At 35.6% G+C, this 23,754-nt stretch overlaps 1 protein-coding gene across 1 annotated transcript; it reads left to right on the top strand.

The window, feature by feature from the left end:
- Positions 1-6,343: 6,343 nt before the first annotated feature.
- On the top strand, positions 6,344-8,257 carry LOC111886634 (alkane hydroxylase MAH1). Its single transcript, XM_023882891.3, has 2 exons — positions 6,344-7,575; positions 7,662-8,257. Exons 1-2 carry the CDS (start codon positions 6,370-6,372, stop codon positions 7,980-7,982), a joined length of 1,527 nt encoding a protein of 508 aa, XP_023738659.1. The 5' UTR covers positions 6,344-6,369; the 3' UTR covers positions 7,983-8,257.
- The last annotated feature ends 15,497 nt before the right edge of the window (positions 8,258-23,754 follow it).

Raw genomic sequence — 23,754 nt, 5'->3', positions numbered from 1 at the left:
TTAGATTATGATTACGGCATCCCTCTTCATAGTTAAATTTTGAAAACATGGCAAATAAAAAAATATTGTAGCAAAAGACTTGTCTAGTATCATGTCTTTATGTAAAACATCATGAATCGTGTCCCATATACTTCGGATATAGGATCGATTGCATGTGCTATAATATTCATCTTTTCTAAATTTTCCAAATGCTTAAGGCATTGAGAAGGGAAAAGTCTAGAACTGGATATGACTAAAGTGATTAAGCAATTGTCGAGGACAATCTAAGGTTCGCCAAAGATTGGTTGCTCAGGGAAAGTTGGAAGTATGATGTAAGTTGTCGGAAAGGACCATATTGACATATTATGAAAAGAAGTAACTCTTGTTCGGAAGTGATAGTCAAAATGGGACTATGGAAATGTCTCCATAGGTGGAAGTTATTCAATCTATGTAAGATTAGAAAACCTTAATGCAAGAAGGATGTTCAAAGCAATGTACTTTGAATATGAGACTTCCGTTCCATAGAGGTTGACCTTCTTTGGAATACTCTGTAATGACTGGTGACAAGGTTCTGGTGACTTTGTGCATAATCATTACAAGAGGAACATTGCATAAAAGTTTAAAATCTAACAGATTTTTTGGTAAATGATAGGAATCGGGGATTCTCACATTTACAATAAGGATTTGGGATTGTGAAATGAGTATCAATGGAATCATGTTCAATTGATCTACATCACAATGTAAGGATCATAGACAAACATAGTGTGCATACTTGGAGTATGGCATAACTATTGTTTAGAAAAACAAAGTGTACATGCTAGGAGCATGGGACGACTGTTGTTTTTATTCAAGTCTTAAGTTGATTGTTTGAAACATTATACAATGAATAATGTGTAATCAATATGGTGATAAATAAAAGGTGGTTCTATTTATATTCAAAAGGGTTCTGAGACCATATTGGATTCGATTATTATTATGCTTCACTTTGCATGTTTTGACTTCCAAAATAGCTAGGTTATTCTTTCTGAATGACTAAGTTATTTAAACACTCCACAGTCGTTCATATGTTGGAAGTAGGTATGAATCAAGACTGTCATGAATCGAGTTTGTAGATGGCTAAATGGGTTTAGTCATAGCAATGATTGCTACAACATTCATGAGTGCTCATAAGTTATGAGTATTGGAATAAACCCACGCTCACTTGTATCACTTCATGGAATTTATCTCGAGTGATCGTGAGACGGTAATATCATATAAATCTTCAAACCTAGAGATATGAGTTGTTACCTATGAGTTGGTTGTGCATTGATTGCACGTAAACGCATAAGTAACTTGATGTTATAAAACGTGCCTTTGTGTACAATTCAACAAGTAGTAGAACAAGCATATGAATCGAAGTTTATCTGTTCCTTCTAGAAATAGAAGCGATATATGGGCCCCTCGATGATTTTGTTGTGACCTATGTACCGGCCGGTCAGAACTAAATTGATGTGTTTGATTAAGTTCTTTGTCAAACAAATCAGAAATCGGGAAACAAACTGCTGGACAATAAGTACGACGTTGTTCCATGTATTTGTCCGGCTGATATCATGAGAACAGAGGATTATATGATCACTTATCTAAAATGGCGCTTCATAGTTCAACAGAGTTTTTGAGAGCTACGATTGTTGGTTGGTTCCTGAAGTAACATACGCAAATATAGTTATTAGACTTATCCAAGTGGGAGTCTGTTGGACTTCACCCAAACGATTTATGGATAATTTTATGAGAATTGTATACTTACGAGTTATTAATATATTATAAGTTATAATATATTAATATGAAGTCATGTTATTTAATTAGTTTTAGTCTTAAATTACTTATGAATTAATTTAGAGATTAAAAAGAAGACTGATTAAATTATGGGCTACTATATTTTATATAGTGTGGGCTAATACTCATTTGTTAATGGGCTAAGCTAATATGGAAGTCCATGGATGATCCATGGAGCTTTTAACCCATGGATCCTTGGAAAGGAAAAGACATGGGTTATTAGGGTTTCACCCTAACCATGTACACTATATAAAGAAGCATATGATGCAAGAAATAGGCCCTAAGGGTAGACACTGGTTGTGTGAGACTTAGTGGTGGCCGATTTCATAAGAAAGTATACTACTCTCTCAAAGTTTTCCAAGTGTTTGTGGTGATTTGTGATTCCATTTGAGGCATTCACATTATTGGTGCTAGGCTCTCAAACTCCAAGCAATCAACCACCATCAAAAGGTATGTATTTCTACTAGTAGTTTTATGATTCATAATCCTTATGTTATGCTAGTTAGGAAGAAACATTGGAAATTATTATTTGCATGTATTTTAGAAGAAAACATTGATCTAAGGTTTATTAGGGTTGCATGCACACTTAGGAAGTGTTAGATTGCTCAAAACCCAACAGTACATTTCTCGGTGTCATGGGTCTTGCTTTTGTGGTACTCGCAAGTACTTCCTTTTTTCCTTTTCTGTTGTTGCTGGTGTTTTTTCAACGACATGTACTTCAGATCTATTTCTCAAGGTGTGTCCCTCACGAATGGGCAGAACCTTTGAGACGAGTGTCTTGAGTGTCAGTTTTTCTTATCATGGCGCCCTTCGGGGCACTCCTGATGTTGGGAGTTGGGACGAGCATCTACTTCCTCTTGTTTGATATATGTGTTTTCCACTTCTTTGATGTTTTCTACTTTCCGCTTTTCGCCTTCGACTTGCCTCGGGTACTTCTCCACCCTATATTTGAGTTCATCTCTTGTGTTTGGCACTGTCCCCTGCATCTTTTTTGACAGGGGTCCGAGGAGAAGTCCTTGGGCTAAAGCGCCTGTAACAAGGAATTCTTTGTATCCCAACACACTAAGTATCACGAGAGTGAACCTGTCATAGTACTCCCATATCGACTCCTCTTCTTTTTGCTTACACACCATGATGGAGCTCGCGTTCCCTTCCTTTTCTGGAGTTGCATAATGTTGTTAAGAAAGAGGTATCGTAATTGCTTGAAGCTTGAGATAATTCCCGGACGGAGCACTTTAAACCATTTGCCTACGTTCACTGATAACGTGACTAGAAAATATGTGTAAATGAACCTCTTGTCTATTCGGAGCGAGGTCATCATCCATTTGTAAGTATCTATGTGTTCGTTCGAGTCTGTCGTTCCATTGTATTTGGGTATATTTGGGATCATTGTTGAGTGGGGTATCGCATAATGCAAGAGCTTCGGGCAGAATGCAGAGCCGACGCTTCGCATTGGTTCGTCCATAGATGGGAAACCACCGTATTTCATGGTCTGTTACGCGTAGTATGAATCATTGTATCCATGGTCATATCCATAGTTGTACCGTTGATTGTACCATGCTGTTTGTGGAACATATGATGGTTGAGTCATACTTGTGTACATAAACTGCTGGGATAGTAAGTTAGAGTTTCGTTGCCCTAGCATGTGTGACTTTTCCTCATGCTCTAGCACTATATTGGTATTTTTGTCTTGCGACTGTTGTGCTTGACAGGGGACTCCTTGAAAGTGATAGAAGTAAAGGTTGAACATTGGCTATTGTGCGAAGAGCGGAATGTATGCCATGCTTACCATATAATAAAATTGTTGGGTCACCGCTTGTTGCTGAGGAGGTAGTATGATTATGCTTGGAGACCAGGTGTTTGTCTCCGCTCGCCGTGGTGGTGGTTGCGTTCTCTTATCAGCTAGTTGTGACTGGCGAATAGGTGTCGTTTATGGTGTTGTGTTGGTCGTTGTAACCAGGTGTTATGTTATGACGGGTGGTGGACGCCATAGACTGGCTATGGCTTCTGCCGCTGAGCTGACTGCCTGCACTGCTGGTGTTTGTGTGGATGTTTGCCTCCCGATGCAGATAAACTAGTGTCGTCGACGGACAACATCGGTCTGATCGGGTTGGCTTCTCAACCTTCGGTCAGTCCAGGTTGTTTATTTGCAATTTCTAATATCTTAAGGTCGTTTTACATGTTGTGTAGCTCTAAGTACACGTCCGGATGATGCCAGATATTGTGATATATTCCCCAGACTTAACGTCACATTTTATTGTCTCAATGTAGTTAATCCTGAGAATCACAACACTGAGAAAAAGGTCGCTAGTCGTTGTCTGGGTTGGGCTCCTAGAACGAAGCTCCGACAGTTAAGTTAGTGATTGGTCGAGAGAGTATGGGTTTAGCTGGAGAGTGAGTGAGTGGTGATCCCCTCTCCTGAAAGAGAGGGGTTCTATTTATACCTGTCATGGCAGAGCCAAAATTCTAACAGTACCTTTTGGTCCCAGTTGGGTCGACAAGACGTGGAGGTGTCCTATTAGCGGATCGTGCTCCAGTATTGGTTAGCTGTCATTGGAGTATAATTCCCAGGAGGCGTGACCCCTGAGCATTGCACATGTCGACCTGGGAGACGACTGATATTGTTTTGTCTCTTAGTTGTTTTCAGTGCTTGGGTGCCAAGGAATAAATGGATATCAAAGGTTAATGAAAATACTTTTCATGAGGAATAAATGAAAACTAAGAAATGAGATATAAAGAAAGTCGGCCTAAAACTTAAAATACAAAATATATTTTGAGATAAAACTAAAATGAATGGAAGAATGAGGAAAGTGTGCCTACATTAGACATAAGGGAGAATTTCATATATGCGCTTCTTAAACATCAAAATATCATATTTATTCAACTTAATTTCTAAATATCATATCTACCCTTCATAAAATTTCTAAATATCATATTTACCCTTCATAAAATTTCTAAATATCATATATGTCCTTTTTAAACATCAAAATATCATATATGCCCATCTTAAATATCAAAATATCATATATGTACTTTTTAAACATCAAAATATCAATGATAATATCTAAAATATTCTCTATCTACAACATGATAATAATCAACAACAACAAAAACTAAACAATCAAAATATACATTCCATAGAGATGGTTGAAGATGAATCCTTTTGTTTGTCAAGAGGGTGGCATTCCAACAATTTAGAAGTTGACATTACATTATCATAGACGTAACGATAATATCGTTAAAATTTTTAATTATTATTATAATTCTAAGGTATAAAAAATGATTATAAAATATTAAAAACATTATAAAAAATTATTTTGGCAAATATGATATTTTGAAGGTTTATGACAGGTAAATATGATATTAAGAAATTAAGCTGGGTAAATATGATATTTTAAAGTTTAAGAGGGACATATATGAAATTCTCTCTAAACATAAATAGTCAGAACTCACAAGAACAAAAAGAAGGGTAGCCTTGGCTAGTGGCTTCCCATTGAGATCCGAACCGGCTTTGTACGTGTTAAAACTTTGAATAAATGAAAACTAAAAAATCTACTATAATAAATGAAAATTTTTTACCACATGTCTTCTTCTCTTTTATTTGGATATATGACATTTTCTAGAATTTTTAAATTTTCTATTTTCCACTTGTCATTTTATTGTATTTTTCATTTTATTAAATTAAAATTTCACATTTAATATGTAAGGTAATATATATGTAAAGTATTTATTAAAAAGGGTTTATATATAATGTATTCAATACATTAAATCCTCATCAATTTTAATAATTCAAAATTTTTCTTATTTTTCTTATAAATTCAAACTTTTGAAATTGTTAAAATTTTATATATATATTTTTTTAATTAAACTCATGTAATACATTGGTCTCACACCTACTAAGATATAAAGAGAGGTCCGAATCGGCTGGCTCTATACGTATTAATTTTTAAAATAAATAAAAACTAAGAAATGAGATATAAAGAAAGCGATCCTAAAACTTAAAATACAAAATCCACGATAAAAAAGTAGAAGAACAAAGAAGGTGGGCTCATATTAGACATTAGTGGTGGCTGGTGAGAAGCCCAAAACCAAGGATGGTAGTGGCCTCAAATTGAGGTCCGAATTGGCTTTGTATGTGTTAAAAAAAATTTGAGAGTGGGAGTTAAAACCCCAAGCCACTTCAAATAAGAACCTTAATACACAATAGATTAAATTTTATTATCATAAAATATAATGTTTTGGTGTTCAATGTCCAATGACCATTGATTTCTTAAATAAAAAAAAAAACATTTTAATTGTTAAATATCTCATGAATTAGATTTAAATTATTCGATTTTGAATAGATGGTAAGAAATTTTTTGATAGAGTGTTATGAATATTGTGATTTCATTAAACTCAAAATGTATTTTGCATGCTTAAGTTGGTAACTTTATACAGAAAACAAAATTGCCTTTTTTATGACTCGTCAGTACATATCACGCAACAACCAATCAAACTTGTCACTTCATCACCGATACAAATACTACGCATCTGCTCATCTAATCATCTCCAACATAACTAAAGTAACCACACAAAGAAATGGTGCTCCCCTTCGGCTACTGTGAGATCATCCTCGCAGCAATCTGCTACTACTGTCTCTCTGTTTTCCGGCAACGGCACGCGATGATATTTGAGTGGCCGTTGGTAGGGATGCTTCCAGCACTGCTTCGTCGTGTCAGCAGGATCCACGACCTGTGTATCCATGTTCTCAGCCGCACCGGCGGCACTTTCTTGGTCAAAGGTCCAAGGTTCCTTCACATGGACATGTTGGGTACCGTTGATCCCGCCGATATCCACCACATCATGAGCTCCAACTTCTTGAATTTCCCAAAAGGCGAAGAGTTCAAGGAGATTTTTGAACTTCTCGGAGACGGGATTTTCAATTCCGATTACGAGTTGTGGAAGAGCCACCGGAAACTTATCAATGCTTTGATTAGTAATATGAATTTTCTGCGGTTCATTGCTAAGATGAACAGGGAGAAAGTTGCTAAAGGCTTGATTCCGGTTCTTGACTATGTGGCGTCAACAGGAGTTGTGGTCGACATCCAAGATGTGTTTCAAAGGCTAACCTTTGACACTACTTGCATGTTCGTAACTGGATACGACCCTGGTTGCTTATCTGTTGATTTCAAAGATGTGCCGTTCTCGAGAGCCATGGACGAAGCTGAAGAAGCCATCTTCTCACGTCACATCCTTCCAAAAAACGTGTGGAAGCTACAAAGGTGGCTAGGTGTTGGGAAAGAGAAGAAACTTAAGGAGGCACGCGAAACCTTAGATGATGTGATAGAAGGTCTCATTTCAAGAAAAAGAAAAGACTTGAGTGAAGGAATCGTGTCAAAAGATGACTCAAAGGGTATCGACATATTGACTTCATTGATAACGTGCGAGCCTGAATGCTTCGGTGATGGGTTCAAATATGATGATAAGTTCTTAAGAGACACTATCTTGAATTTGATGATTGCAGGGAGGGACACAACAAGCTCATCCCTAACATGGTTCCTTTGGCTTGTTATCACCCACCCAAACGTCGAGAAAAAGATTCGAGAGGAGATAAAGGCGATTATCCCAACTTCGGAAATGAAAAGTTTTAAACTTTTCGAAACAGAGGAAACTAACAAGTTGGTTTATCTACATGCCGCGTTTTGCGAAGCCTTAAGGCTATACCCACCTGTTCCATTCCAGCACAAGGCTCCGGTTCAACCTGATGTTCTTCCTAGTGGTCATCGTGTCTATCCCAATATGAAGGTAGCATTACTTACTTCTTCATAAATTAAGCTGAATGCATGTGTGTTCACAGGCGCTTGTTTTTGCATATATACCTTGATTTGCAGATTATGTTTTCTTTGTATGCAATGGGGAGAATGAAAACCATTTGGGGGGACGATAGCTGGGAGTTCAAGCCGGAGAGATGGATCTCCGACAAGCACATGATAAGGCATGAACCGTCGTACAAATTCTTGTCGTTCAACGCTGGCCCAAGGACTTGCATCGGGAAACATGTTGCATTCACTCAAATAAAGGCCGTAGGTGCGACCATTTTACACAATTACAAGTTCGAAATGGAGGAAGGTCACGTAGTGGCTCCTAATGTTTCAGTCATTCTTTACATGAAACATGGACTCAAGGTTAGGGTCGCATGTAGATGGGCTTGACGTCGTGGAAGGGTAATTCAGTTTTAACCACCGTGTTAAAAAATGAGTAAAAGAACATATGGTGTTTTCCTTAGTATTTTTCGAAAAAGTATGGCTTTTATTTTAAAGATTAAAATAAGTTGGTTTAAAAACTCAACCGCGGAGAGTTTATATGATTTTATGGTTTGGTGTGTATAAAAGTGTACAACCCCTAGAAGGTAGTATATGTAACATGTCCATCATGGTAGTGAAATAAACTTCGTTTTAATAATTATCAAGTATTTATTTTTTACTTATTCCATGGGTGCATACACATATAGAATCTTTGGCGAAAATCGATTAAATTTTCAGAAAAATAAGAAATAATCTTGTCATTAGATTTTCAAGATCAATTTCAAAAATAAATACGGTGGTAAATTTGTAATACTATAAAAAATTCGTTGCTTTTAACAAAGGTCGTTTCTCAAGGGTAATTTTAGGATTTTTGTAAAATAGAAGCTGATTTTTCCGTAGTATATATACATTTAAATGTTTATTTCGTATTTAAATATATAAAAACAAAACTTATATTATTTAAAGCAAACCTTTCGATTTATGAATTGAATAAATAAATAAATATATATATATATATATATATATATATATATATATATATATATATATATATATATATATATATATATATATATATATATATATATATATATATATATATATATATATATATATATATATATAGGTAAAAGTTCATTCAAAACCATGTTAATTTTGTGAGACATGGAGACCAAATCCTATTCACACATCGTGGAGATCAAGAAAATAAAAAATAAATTATAAAATGCAAAATAATATTAAAATCCAAAAAAAATTAAATATTATTTTTATTATTTAATTTATCCAAAAAAAATATAAAAATTTTTAAAAATTTTAAAAAATCACCGTTTGTTTTCAAAATTTGAGTGAAATATTCTAAAAAAATATTACACTATAAATAATCAAATCAAACTTTTAGAATATTAGAACATTCTAATATTATACTAAAATTGATGAATATGTTAAAATATTCTAATATTATACTTGAATTTTTGGATTTTTGTTAAAATATTCTAATATTCTATTAGAACTTTTTGAATATTTTTAGTTTAATATTCTACTAAAATATTCTAACATTTTAAAAATTCAATTTGAATATTTACAATATAATATTTTAATAGAATATTTCATGTATTTTTTTGAAAAAAAACAAACTTTTTTTTTATTTTTTATTTTGGATAAAAATATGACGAAATAATATTTTTTTTTTTTAAAATTCAAAAATTTTCATTTATTTTGCATTTTGAAAATATATATTTTTTTATCTTCAAAATGAATAACTAGAATTGTATCTCTATGTCTCACAAAATATGATGGTCTCACGTGAATATATATATATATATATATATATATATATATATATATATATATATATATATATATATATATATATATAAACTAGATCATGCAAGGACTCTTTTTTATGATCATTTTTATGATCCATGATTAAATTTTAATCATTCAAAGTAATTTTTTTTCTCCAATATAATATTATGCTCAATTTTATGATTTGTATTTTTTTGAATTTATTTTCAATTTTTTAAGGTGTCATCACGAGTCCTCAACGAAAAAAGAGTCGTCACCGGAACTGGACCATATATATATATATATATATATATATATATATATATATATATATATATATATATATATATATACACACACACACACACACACACGCACACGCATATAGATACAGAGGGGAGGGTTCAATTGAGAAAAAAAAGTTGATAATGAAGGAATAAATCTGGGTCACTCATTTCAAATCTGCCGCTTAAACACTCCAGTGTACCAGGCGCCGGAACATATCATATTCATATATGAATACGTATATGGATAGGTATATTCATTTATAAATAAGTGTATTTATATATGAATAAGTATAGCAAAACTGCTTATTCATATATGGATATGGCAACGGTGGGTAGTGGCGGAGGTGGCAGTGGTTGGTGGTTGTTGGATGTGGTGGTGGTGGTTGGGGGCGATGGTGGTGGTGGTTGGTGGCCGAGGGAAGTGGTGTATTCATATATGAATACAAATATATTTATATTCATGTATGAATATTACTCAACTTCTATTAGACCAGTACACCGGAGCCAGGGGCAGAGCTTCAAAATTTGATTTGGGGGGCCGAAAATTTAATATGTATAAAAATTGGTAAACAAGGGGGCCACAACCAAAATTTTATATTTTTGGGCCTAAAATGTATAAAATAAAACTGTAAGGATTGTTTCTAACCAAAAAATCAAGGGGGGGGGGGGGGGGGGGGGGGAGTCCCCCTTGCCCAAATAATGCTCCGCCAATGGCTAGAGCATTTTTGCGCCAAAAATAAATGATTGAGTGTTAACTATTCCTCAATTCTTAACTTTTTTTATTTTTCTCAATCAAACTTACTTATATATATGGTGAGGTTTAATAGATAACCATTATTAAACAAGGAACCAATGAACCAACTTTGTTTTTTTAACTTTTAGAATTTATTTTTTATAATAATAAAAAAATGCAATTCATAACTTTTATCCTTTTTCCAATGATATCAAAGTCGATAATTTTTTTTTGTCAAATTCACAGTATGAGTCTGTGCATATTTACAATGTGAATCTGAATTCACACGGTGAATCCGAAAAATATATAAGCATCACAATGTGAAGTTTTAAGTTTAGATATTTTTAGTTTTTTTTTTTCGATAAAGAATAAGTTCAAAAACTTGAAAAAATATTTCGTTCATTGGAGAACCATAATATATATATATATATATATATATATATATATATATATATATATATATATATATATATATATATATATATATATATATATATATATATATAAAGGTTGTAGAAATCCCTCGACGTAGACTAATCGTTGGACTGGGGTCAAGGGATTAATTGGCTAAATGAGGATTAATCGGGGACCATTAAATATTAAAAAAAGTATTAAAAAATTAATAAATCAAGGTTGTAGAAATCCCTCGACGTAGGCTAATCGGTGGACTGGGGTCAAGGGATTAATTGGCTAGACGGGGATTAATCGGGGACCATTAAATATTAAAAAAAGTATTAAAAAATTAATAAATATAACATTAGTCATAATAATATAAGTAAACACAAATTATAACACACAAATATGAACCTAGAACAAAGAACAACATTTTAACCACATTAGGCATTTCATCAACACATTGTATGCATGTTGATAAACACAAATTATAACACACAAACATGAACTTCTTATTTTCAGTATACGTACAGCTGCTTATTTCCAATATACAACTAAATAGAATCAAACCCAAACACAAATTATAACGGATTACAGATTCACAAATTCACGAATTCACAACCAATATATAACAAGAAGAAGGAGCCTAAGCTATTAAACTACAATCTGTTATTGTTACGTGTTTCGTGGTTTGATGGGGCAGGGGCGACTGGTCACGATGATTGAGAACGAGAACAACCAAAATTGCGATGGCAGTTGATTGCTTCTCAATGTTTCGTCAAACAACAAATTAACAAGCACTTCATCTGATTCAATCGCTGACGAGAGGGAGAGAGAGTCGATCATGTGAAATCGACGAATTCCGATGAAACGATGAGCCGATGATACATGAAGCGATGGGTGAGGCTCCGTCGATTTCGAGCAGCTCTCAATTCCGACTATTTTGAGTTTGAGCAACTCTTGATTCCTATGCTTGTTCTTCAGCTCTGAATTCCAATGCTTGTTCTTCAAACCGAGAATCCCAAACATCCTCTATACATACGAATAAGAAAATAGAAGAAGAAGAGAGAATGAATTGTTGATTTTGAGTTTGAGCAGCTCTCGACTATATTAACTGTGTTTTTTCAATTGAGTATCCCACATCGTTGTTGGGATAAAAAACCAAGGGCAAACATTCCTATAAAAAAGGTAGAAGGCCTCACTGAAATTCAGTTCCAACCATGCTTTGGAGGCAGCGGTCTCTTTTGAGCCTAATTTTGGGTCTGATTTAGTCCGATTTGGACCGAATTGGACCGGCTTTGACCGATATTGATCAAGGCCAATTTTTTTTCCCTTTAACCCTTATTCGTAGGCGGTTGGAGGTAGCACCTAGGCGCTGATTAATCGGCCGCCTAGACCGATTTTTACAACCATGATACATACATACATACATATATATATATATATATATATATATATATATATATATATATATATATATATATATATATATATACAAGGTTCTAAAAAGCTCGCCATGGCACGCCACAACTCCAAGGCTTGCACCTGCCGCCAAGCTTTGCAAAAACGCCGCCTTAACTCATGTATGTGTATAAAGATGAATAATAGCTGAAAATGCATATAAAAATATGAATTATATAGAAAATTGCTGCCTTAAGTCACGCCTTACAAACGTTATGACTCGCCAAGGCTTGGAAAAGCTTGAGGAATGACATTGCCGCCAAGTCACGCCTTAAGTTATTTAAAACCTTATATATATATATATATATATATATATATATATATATATATATATATATATATAGGGAGGGTTAATGCGAAAATGCAAATAATTTGCGAAAACGCGAAAACAAGAAAAACATATGATATTGTGTCACCTCAACATTATATTTTGGAAAATAATTCATGCAAACTTTGAAATACATTACTATAATCGATGATAGATGAGAAATTGTTTCATATTAGCAAAGTATGATTTTTAACATTTTTATTATGAAAACATGAATTTAAAAATAATTAAGGACGTGAAAAAAAATAATTATTAAAACCGTTTTTAAATCTATATTATCATAACACTATCCAATGTAAACTTACTATCTTTAATTTATTGCTAATAATTGTTTTTTATAGTACATGTGTTTGATTTTCTTAAGATAAAATCTGTTTTCGCGTTTTCGTAAGATATTTATATTTGACAAAATTGCAAAAATGGTCCCTGTGGTTGGCAAAATTCTGTAGTTTTGGTCCAAAACGAAATGTTGGTGCACCACTGGTCCAATTTTAGATACCTTGTGTGGTTTTGGTCTCTATGGTTGTATTTTCTTGTGTTTTTGGTCCAGATCCCACCTAAAATGACTAATATGCCCCTTAAATTTTTATATTTTAGTTTCTTTTATTTATTTTCTTATTCTTATAATAAAATGAAAAACAAAAACAAAATAAACCCACCTCTTTCTCTCTCTCTCTCTCTCTCTCTCTCTCTCTACATCCTGCTTTCATCTTGATCAGATAGATCAAACGGGAATATGTGGCAAAAAAAGTTCATTCATCCCTAAACTATATAGTGAACACAAGAACCCACCCAAAATCAACCAGATTCGTTACCAATCGTGATTTGCAGGTTTGAGATTTAACAAAAATCAAGACCCATCGTTGGGTCTCTTGGTCTCGACCTGTTTCTTCGTCCTCTGTCATAAACCACTGGCTGTAGTGGTACTTCAGTGAGCCATCGAGACAGCAGCTTCACCTCTCGCACATCTCTTCTTCTCCCATCAAAGCAAACACCACTGGACCACCTGTGACGTCCTGCTTCTCGTCTAAACTCTTTTCTGGCCTCCTTCCTTTCGAAAACTTAGCCACACCGATCCCCCTTCCTTCGTATCCTTCTTCTGAGACAGAAAAGCACAAGATCTACTCAAGCAGCCATTGCTGCCCTCGCTTCATCCTCCGCTCCAGATGAGTAAAACACCAAGAGGCGGCAATTTCTCTTCCCGATGAAAGATAAGAGGCGACGGCCTCTTGTGTTGCTCGCCCCTACTCGCGAATTCGGCCACTGGACCATCGATCGGCTTTGGGCTATTCCAATTCGTATTTCTTTTTCTCCATCGAACAAGGATCTTCATAACTTTGTGTATTTTGTGTGTGTGTGTGTGTGTGTGTTTAAGAAGACGAAGTTAAAGAACCCAGATGAAGATTTAGAGAGAGAGAGAGAGAGAGAGAGAGGATGGTGGTGTTTTTTTTATTTTGAATAAAATAGATAATAAAAAATGGAAAAAAAATTTATAAGGGCATAATGGTTTTTTTAAGTAAATAGGGACCAAAAACAATAGAAATATCCAATTTTGGATAGTGGTGCACTAACATTTCGTTTTGGACCAAAAACACATAAATTTGTCAACCATATGGACCATTTTTGCAATTTTATCTTTATATTTTCGCATGAACCTACTTCTCTCTCTCTCTCTCTCTCTCTCTCTCTCTATATATATATATATATATATATATATATATATATATATATATATATATATATATATATATATATATATATATATGGTGAGTTTCAATAGAAAACCATTATTAACAAGTAACCGAAAAACTAATCGTGAACATCGAAAATCATAATAATCAGCGACTAAGGAAATGGATGTATATACTTGTATATTGGACTTACGTACATTAGATTATACCAAAACACACCTCTTATTTTCATTTAAATTTTTTTAGACCATGTTTTTTATCGAAAAAAAAAACCAAATATATCGTTGATCACGATATTTAGTCATCTTTCCATAGAGATCTATGTTGATATATATAAAACTATTTTTTTTTCTGAAAAAACCCATTTCATTTTATTGTTTTTTTTCAATATTTAAGTTTCTTTTTATCTAAGAAAACCAACTATACCAAAAATCTCAATTTTTTGTCCTCTTTTAATTAACACAAACATTTATTAAAAATATAAAAAATAAGAAGAAAAAACCTCGATTTGTATAGTTTTAATAAAAAATATATTTGAGATAAAGACCGAAATTGGGCAAAAACTTTCAGACTTTATTTGAGATTTCCTTTAGACAAGATTGCAAGAATGGCTCCCGCGGTTAGGTCGAAATTGCCACTTTGGGCCAAACAGGTTTGTACTAACATTCATGGTCCAAATGTTTTTATTTTCTTGCCACTTTGGTCCAATTTACTTTAAACTTTTTTGTAATTACAATTTTGCCCTTGGATTTTGTTTTTTCAGTATTTTATTTATTTAAATACTTTTATAATTAAAAGAAAAATAAAAAAATACGTCTCTCTCTCTCTCTCTCTCTCCCTACCTACCTACCTACCTTTCTCCCTTATCTCTATCTCTCTCTCTCTCTCTGTCTCTCTCTCTCTGTTTCTCCCTCTCTCTCTCTCTCACTCACTCACTCACTCACTCACTCACTCTCTACCTAAAACCATTACCGTCCTTTTTTTGCTAACTAGACAAACACCAACCAAACTACCTAAGCCGACCGTCATAACCATAGTGCTAGAACCCTAACTCCACCTTTGTCGACACATCCCATCTCCGCCACCCCCCTCTTCAACGATTTAATCGATGGCCATTACCTGTTTCCACTTCAATTTCTGGTTTTTTATTTGAGGATTTAAGTTCGTTGAGGAGAGTTTAAGAAGTAATTGCTAGGATTCTTTTATGAAATCGGTGCTTCAAGCTCTTCCCTGTCAAACAATAAACTCAAACACCCAATCCAATCACCCATTGATTTCTATAAAAAAAAATGAAGGCAAACAGTCGGAGCTGTTGCCTCGTTTCCAACCTCAATGACTAGCTGGAGACCCTTTCCCTTAATCGGATTCTCTTAAAACAAAAAAAAAATCGGAGATACCTTATGCGTTTGAACTTCAAACCTTTTCTCATCCTTCTGTCGATCCTTGCTGACAAGCCGTCCCTACCGGAGATGCCTCCCCCTCCTCGTGACCAAGTAACCATCGCCAAAGATTGATTGGTCCTTGTTTGTTATAGATTACCACTATCGAGCCACTTCCTACCTTCGATCCTATTTCTTCGTCTCGGACCAACTGAGGACCAAAGACCTTTCCCCCCTTTCTCGACGCCTACCTTCCCTCTCTTCCTCCTTCGCACCTTACAGTCGAATGGGAATGAGCGAAACTTTGCTGCTTCTTCACGCCTTCGTCGCTTCGGTCTAGTCGACCCCGGAGACAATCTCGACCTGCAATTCAACCGATGAAGCCTTATGCTCAATTCTGCCAACGTCGTTGATTTTATCTCTGTCGATTCCTTCGTGTTCGACTTCCTTTCATTTGACAATCAGAGAAAAATAGGGGCATATGAGCCCTAATTTCATTAAGCCCGACCACTTAAACACAATCAGTATCTCATGAGATCCCTTTTTACATAAAAGCCCTAAATCATTTTGTGTTTATAAGAGAGGGATGGAGAGAGAGAGAGAGAGAGGGAGGAAGGGAGGGAGAAAGAGAGAGAGAGAGAGAGAGAGAGATAGAGTGATAGAGAGAAAGAGAAAGAGAAAGAGAACGAGAGAGAGAGAGAGAGAGGGAGGGAGAGAGAGATACATATTTTTTAATTATAAAAGTATTTAAATAAATTAAAAAAACTGAAAAAAGAAAAATCTAAGGGCAAAATCGTCATTACAAAAAAGTTTAAAGTAAATTGGACCTAAGTGGCAAGAAAATCAAAACCTTTGGACCTAAGTGGCAAGAAAATCAAAACCTTTGGACCATAAATTAAAATAACCGTTTTGAGTGTCAAAATTAGGTATTTAAAATGATCCGGAACCGGAATTGAAAATATAGAGAACCGTAGAAGTCATAAATTACATACCAAATACCACTAACTCGTTCCAACCGGTTTCGGTTTCGGTTTGGTAGTGGTTCGGGTTCGTTTCTACTAAAACATGATAATATAAAAAGGTGTTCGGAAACGAAATTGGCCCAAACCTTATCGAAATCAACAACCTAAAATTGAATAAACCGTAAACTAAAGCTGATAACTGGAACAAATATCACTAACCGATTCCAGTTCGGTTCAGTTTTGCGGTTCCAAAATTTCAAAATATTATTTTAATCTCTAATCATTTATCTATTTTTTATTTTAAATTTCATTTTATGTGTAGTGCAAACAAATGTTATATAATTATAGTTTAGTAATATGTGTATTATGAAAAAACAATAACTACATATTTAATTAACGATTCACAATAATATACGATAAAATTTAAAATCACTTTTTTCATTTTTCTAAAAGTAATTTTATATTTCAGAAAATTGCTTATAAAAGTAAATCTATTATTATTATTTAATTAATTATATATATTATAAAAATCAACATTTATGATCTCTTATATTCATATTGCTAAAATTAGTCATAAAATATGGCTAAATATTAATATTTTAAATGAATAATTATAAAATAAAGATAAATATGATATAAAACACAAAGATAAGCTCCTGATGGTTGCTAGCAAGGTGATAATCTCATATCCAAGTTGCTTCCAAGCTCCAAGCTCTTCTTGCCACCTTCAACATCTTCAAGAATGCCACAAAACATAAAGATAAGCTCAAGATGCACTCTTATCCCTAGGGTTAGCTTAGGAGTCGTTTTACTTAGATGGAGGCTGGTGAGGGAATGAGAAATGAGAGATAATGATGCTTAAATTTTGACAAAACCCTAAAAATTAGGTGTGAAGGTTAACCACGTACACCCCGCATATGAGGTGTACGCCTAGCGTACTAGGGTCCGCCCTAGTATGCCTAGCATACACAACGTACGCTCAGCGTACTAATCCTGGTGGTAACAACCCTAAAATTTAGATAGAAATTTTCATTTAATAATTAGAAATCTCATTCATATTTGTTTTTCCAAAATTCCATTTCATAAACAAATTGCTCAAAAGATCAGAGTATCCAAAACAAGTGCGGAAATACTAGAGAGTGCATGTTGCGCCATCAAGTCGGGCCCTTGCCCTTAAAACCAGAGGTACTTGAAACACCCAACAAAACTGTAAGCACACGCTTAGTGAGTTTCCCAAAATACACAAAACACGTAATAACGTAATGTCATGCACATATATACATAGATTTGCCATGGACTCCCTCAATGGTCTTTATCTAGAAGGTAATGGGTTACTCGCATGGTCTTACATCCAAGGGCCATGGGCTCCCCCTCATGGTCTTACCAAGTGCCATGGGCTCCCTTATAGTCTTCACATAAGTCAATACATATTAAATCACAAAACCATTGCATATTCAACTATTAAAATCTCATATCAAGTAATGGGCTGACATTAGTTTCTTCAACCCATTGGTATAGTGAGAAGACTCACATCAGTCTGTTGAAATCAGTGCTCAACTACCAACCAAAATCTCACACTAAAGAAATATACAAATACCCTAATTAGGATTATAACTCAACCTAATCAAAGAGCTCATAATTCTAATTCCAAGTCCCTCAATAAATCACCATTCCTTCACTAATGGGCCTAACATCAAGGTCCAATTCTATGCTGGGCCACAAGGCCCAATAGGCCCAAACATACCAACATTGGCCCAAAGATAATACCAGACCCAAACACCAGCAAGTCCATGCCCAAAACCATTAGGGCCTAAAGGTATGAAGTCCGACTAAGGCCTAAAGCTTCCTGAGAGCGTACGGCTAACGTACCTCTTCTGTAGGATTAGCGTACTAGGCTAAGGGGCCATACGCGCTGCTTACAACATAGTATGCCCAACGTACAAAATGCTCATGCATAAAAGTCCATTAAGTGCTTAATACTTGAGATTTCCCATTAAGACCACTTTTAAGACCTTCAAATCATGCATGGTCTTAATATAACCATCAGGAAGATCCAACCGATAAGCGACCCTTCCAACTCTGGTAGAAATCCGGAAATAACCAATGAATCGGGGCCCCGGATTGCCCCTATTCCAAAACCAGATGACACCTTTCCAAGGTGACACCTTCAGCAAAACAAAATCCCCCACTTGAAACTTAAGATCCGAACGACGATGGTCAACATAGCTTTTCCGATGGCTCTGTGCGACTCGCAGCCTGTCACCCACATGCTGAATCAACTCGGTGGTCTTAAGCACCACTTCGGTGCTTCCCATGACTCGATGGCCAAACTCCCCCCAAAAGACCGGATTCCTACACCTCTGACCATACAACATCTCGAACGGGGTTCAGTCAATACTAGCATGATAACTTTTGTTGTATGAGAACTCTGCTAGTGGAAGGTAAGTATCCTAAATCTTGCGAAATAACCCAAATGGAATCAACACCTCAGAAACTGGAATAACATGAGCACTCTTGATCAACCTGTCCACAATAACCCAAATGGAATGAACACCTCACGTCATCCTAGGTAACTTCATGATAAAGTCTATGGTGATCTCCTCTCATTTCCACATGGGGATTGGTAACAGTTGAACCTTGCCGTGAGGCCTCTGATGCTTAGCTTTGAACTTCCTGCAGGTCAAACACCACTCAACAAACTAAGAAACTTCACGCTTCATGCAGGGCCACCAGTAGCTCAATCTCAGGTCTCGGTACATCTTCATGGCCCCCGGGTGGATAGAAAAATTGGACTTATGCGCCTCCTAAAAAATCTTTTGCCTTTTCCCTAAATTCCAGAACCCAAACCCTACCACACCGAGTCAATAACCCCCAGCTCTCTCGAACAAACAATGGAATCTACCCCGAATCCGCTCAGTCTTCCAATTCTCCTTTTTCAATCCCTCCACCTGTGGCCCCTTGATTATATCCATCAAATGTGAGGTAACCGTTATCCTCAAGCAAACATCTCAGATTGGAGCACCTACCGTCTTATGGCTCAAAGTATCCGGCACCACATTGGCCTTTCCGGGATGATACAGAATTTCACAATCATAATCTTTCACCACATCTAACCATATCCTCTGCCACATATTCAGATTCGGCTGATCCATCAAATATTTCAAACACTTGTGGTTGGTGAAATGGTGCATAGAATCCCATATAAATAATGCTTCCAAATCTTGAGGGCAAACACCACCACCCCCGATTCCAAGTCATGAGTGGGGTAATTCGCCTCATGAGGCTTCAGCTGCCTCGAGGCGTAAGCAATCACCTGAACCCTCTACATCAGAACAGCTCCCAAACCTGAAATAAAAGCATCACAGTACACCACAAAATCATCCAATCCTCTGGGTAGTGCCAAAATTGGGTCCTCCCCTGAAAACATTTAAAGGGTTTAAAATGGGGCCATGAACTCATCTTCGTAACGTGTGTTGAACCGTTAGTGAGTTTGGAATGGGATTATGATTCGAGACTTCAAAAACGACACTTCTTTTCAATGAAACATCTTGAGAGGGTTGTAGATCGGGCAAAAGCGAGTCGGAAAATGTAAGTTTGCTCGACGGAACCACCCGAAAAAAATTTCGGTGACCCGAACTCTTGCCAGAAAACCTCCTTGGCGGCGGCCGATGGTAGTCTTTACTGGCTATAGGATTTTTCAGAGCTGCTTAACCGGTTTGAGCTACTGGTCAGAGGTGCACCAATAGTATGGGGCTAAGGGTGGTAGTGTACGGTAGCGTAGGGAGGCATAAGGTGGCGGTTCACGATGGTACTGTGCAAGGATGGCTGTCAAAATCGGAAGAGAAAGAGGGAGGTCAAGAGAGGGAGACTTCATGCAACCACAAAAATACGACACTTGTCGCCTCCACGCCACCCCAAGAACCACCACTACGGTTGTGACACATTTCGCGACCTCGATCCACATGTAGTTTTCCAATGAGAAACAACTTCTAGTTATTTTTTTCGAAAAACCATTTAGATGTCCCGGACATAGAAGTTCCGAATATGGAAACAAAATTTTCTAACAAAAGATGAAACTAAGTTTAAAACTCGTTTGAAACCGTTATCCAGAATTTTCCTTTTCCTATGATTCGATAATTTTTGTATAACTATTAAGACTTTGTGTTAGCGCGATTTCGAGAATGGAATAAGATATCAAGCTATTGTTTTATTCCAAAAATCTGGTGAAACACACTTATCGAAATGGATAGCTATCTCTATGAATTGATTAAAGGTCCATTTACGGAAAATCAATTATATTAATGATTTGTTTGCTTTAAATGGTTGTAACTTTTGTGTGCGATCTTCGTTTTTGGCATTCTTTATATCCATGGAATCGTGTTTTCATGATCTATCTATTTTGGGTGTTATTTTTACATTAAAATACTTAGTATATAAATCTTGTTTTTAATGCACAAGGTCGTTATCCATGTATTTTGAACAGTGTTTTGCACGTCAACGATCTAGATTCATTGAAGATTTGAGTGATATTCACTATGCATTTCTAAGCATAAAAACTCAGTTGCATTAAAAGGGTGGAATATACTACATTAGGTCTGTTACAAAGGGTGCTCATGGTGACATAGGCCGGTAAAAATTGACCTAATTTTATCAGTTGTCCCATTCCACCCCCATTAAAAGAATTTCGTTCTACAATTCAGCTTGTGGTCGGGGTATCGTTTAAGTATTTGGGGTACTTGCGCTTAATTTGGTTTTCACATTGTTCTTCTATAGTCACATTGTGTTTGAAAATTGTATATGATTCAAGATTGGATAGTCCATCGAATTAGTGATTCTACCCTAAGCCCACAACCAAACAAGCAACAAGGAATAAGGCTGAATCAAACATTCTAAGGTTATACTAGTATGGTTTGTTAGTTTACGAATGAATTGATTTTATAAGGTTCTTTCATAGACTTCATTTGAGATGGGTAACAAGAGTATCATTGGACAAAGACTTCATGAGGCTAGACACATGAAAAGCATCATATACATTGTTTTAGCTTCTGAAGCAGTTTAGTCGATACATAACAAGACCAATTTTTGCAAGAACTTCGAAAGGTCCCATGTATCATAGGTTTAAATTGTCACTCTTTCCGAATTGAATCATTCTCTAACAGGGATACTTTCAACGTTACTCTGTTTCCGACCTGGAATTTCATAGGATTACGTCTCACGTTAACATAACTCTTTTGACGTTCATTTGCAACCTTAAGTCAGTCCTTGATTTATACAATCTTTTTTGTAGTCTCATGAATGATTTTTTTTCCAGTACGCAGTGTATCACCTACGTGTTCCCTGGCCAATTTTTATATCTCCAACCTCTACCCAACATACTGGAAAATGACATTTTCGTCCATATAGAGCCTCAAATGGTGTGGCTTTTATGCTGGTGTGATAGCTTTTTTCATAGGAAAACTAAATTAGTGGTAACTGAGTATGCCAAGCACTTCTAAAGTCTATAAGATAGGCTCAGAGCATATCTTCCAAGATTTTGAGACATTACCTGGATGGTACGGAGACTCTTGTAATCTACAAAGATGGTATACTTCATACCATCCAGATAATGTCTCCAAATCTTTAAAGTAAAAACTATAGCTCTCAGCTCGAGGTTATAGGTAGTGTAGTTGTTCTCGTGCACTTTGAGTTTTTGGGAAGCATAGGTAGAACCGTGCCCTTTTACATCAACACATACCCCAATCCTTGATGTGACGTGTCGTAGTATACGACAAGGTTATATGTTCCCTCTAGAAGGGATAGGATTGGTGTGTTGCATAAAATTTGTTTCAACTTATAGAATATAGCCTCTTGTTTGACTTCTCAGTCGAACTTCATATCCTATATGTTAATGTGATGATGGGCTTGGATATATTGGAGAAACTCTCAATGAATTTCTAGTAGTAGCCATCAAGGCCTAAGAATTTTCCTACTTCTATTGGCATCTTTGACGCTTCCCAATTCTTATCTGCTTAAAGCTTGGAAGGGTTGACATAGATTCCTTTGTTTCTGACCACAAGCCCTAGAAACTATACTTCTCTCACATTTAGAGAACTCGGCGTACAACTTTTATCTTCTCAGTAGTTCTAGGATTAGTTGTAAGTGTTGGCCAGGTTGTTCCTTGGTTCGTGGGTATATCAATATGTATTTGATAAATATGATCATGAATCTGTCCAAGTATGGTTTGCAAACACGGTTCATAAGATCCACGAATGTTGTTAAAGCATCGGCCAGTGCATAAGGCATAACTAGAAACTCATAATTACCATACTGATTCCTAAATGAAGTCTTCAATACATCCTTTTCTAGTACGCTAAGCTGATATCATGATCTAAAATCCATTTTGGAGTAGTAGCTAGATCCTTGTAACTAATTGAACGGATCATCGATTTTGTAGAGTGGGTACTGATTCTTGATGGTTAGTTTGTCCAACTCCTAATAATTGAGGCACATTCAAAAGGATATGCCCTTCTTGTTTATCAATACACTAGTGCTCTAGAAGGTGAGAAGCCTGGTCTGATAAAATCCTTGTCAAGAAGTTCTTGTGGTTGGCTAGATAGTTCTTGCATCTCTGATGGAGCCAACCATTAAGGAGACTTCGCTACTGGTGTTGCTCCTAGGATTAAGTCAATTCAGAACTATACTTATCAAACTGGTGGCGTCCCAGGTAGATCTTTAGGAAATACATTGGGTTAGTCACATACCTAAAGCATGTTTTTTGATCTCCTTCGTCTTGCTATTTTTATCTACAACATTTGACAAGTAAGCATAATACTTCTTGTGTAGATACATCCGATCCTTGATGCAAGAGATGATTTTGAGATTTTGTCCTGACTGATATCCATAGATGATCATGGGTCCTCCATTAGGTAGGGGTTGTATGGTGTTTTCATAACACATTCACTTAGTTTGACATGGAGAAAATCATTTCATAACGATAATGACATCGACACTTCCGATGGTCATAGGCACAAGATAGTCATGAAAAGTGTATTTGTTATGTGTTAAGACACAATTTATTAAAATTTCATAAATATTGTCTAACGGTTCATTAGTCGCCTCTACTCCATAGGTTTCTTCCTGTTTAATGGATTTATAACTTAGCATGTGCCTAAGCTCAGGGGT

The sequence above is a fragment of the Lactuca sativa genome, chromosome 4, assembly GCF_002870075.4.
Source record: "Lactuca sativa cultivar Salinas chromosome 4, Lsat_Salinas_v11, whole genome shotgun sequence".
In the NCBI taxonomy this organism is placed as follows: domain Eukaryota; kingdom Viridiplantae; phylum Streptophyta; class Magnoliopsida; order Asterales; family Asteraceae; genus Lactuca; species Lactuca sativa.
Note: the sequence above shows the minus strand (reverse complement) of the source record. Positions and strands in the feature narration are given on the sequence as shown.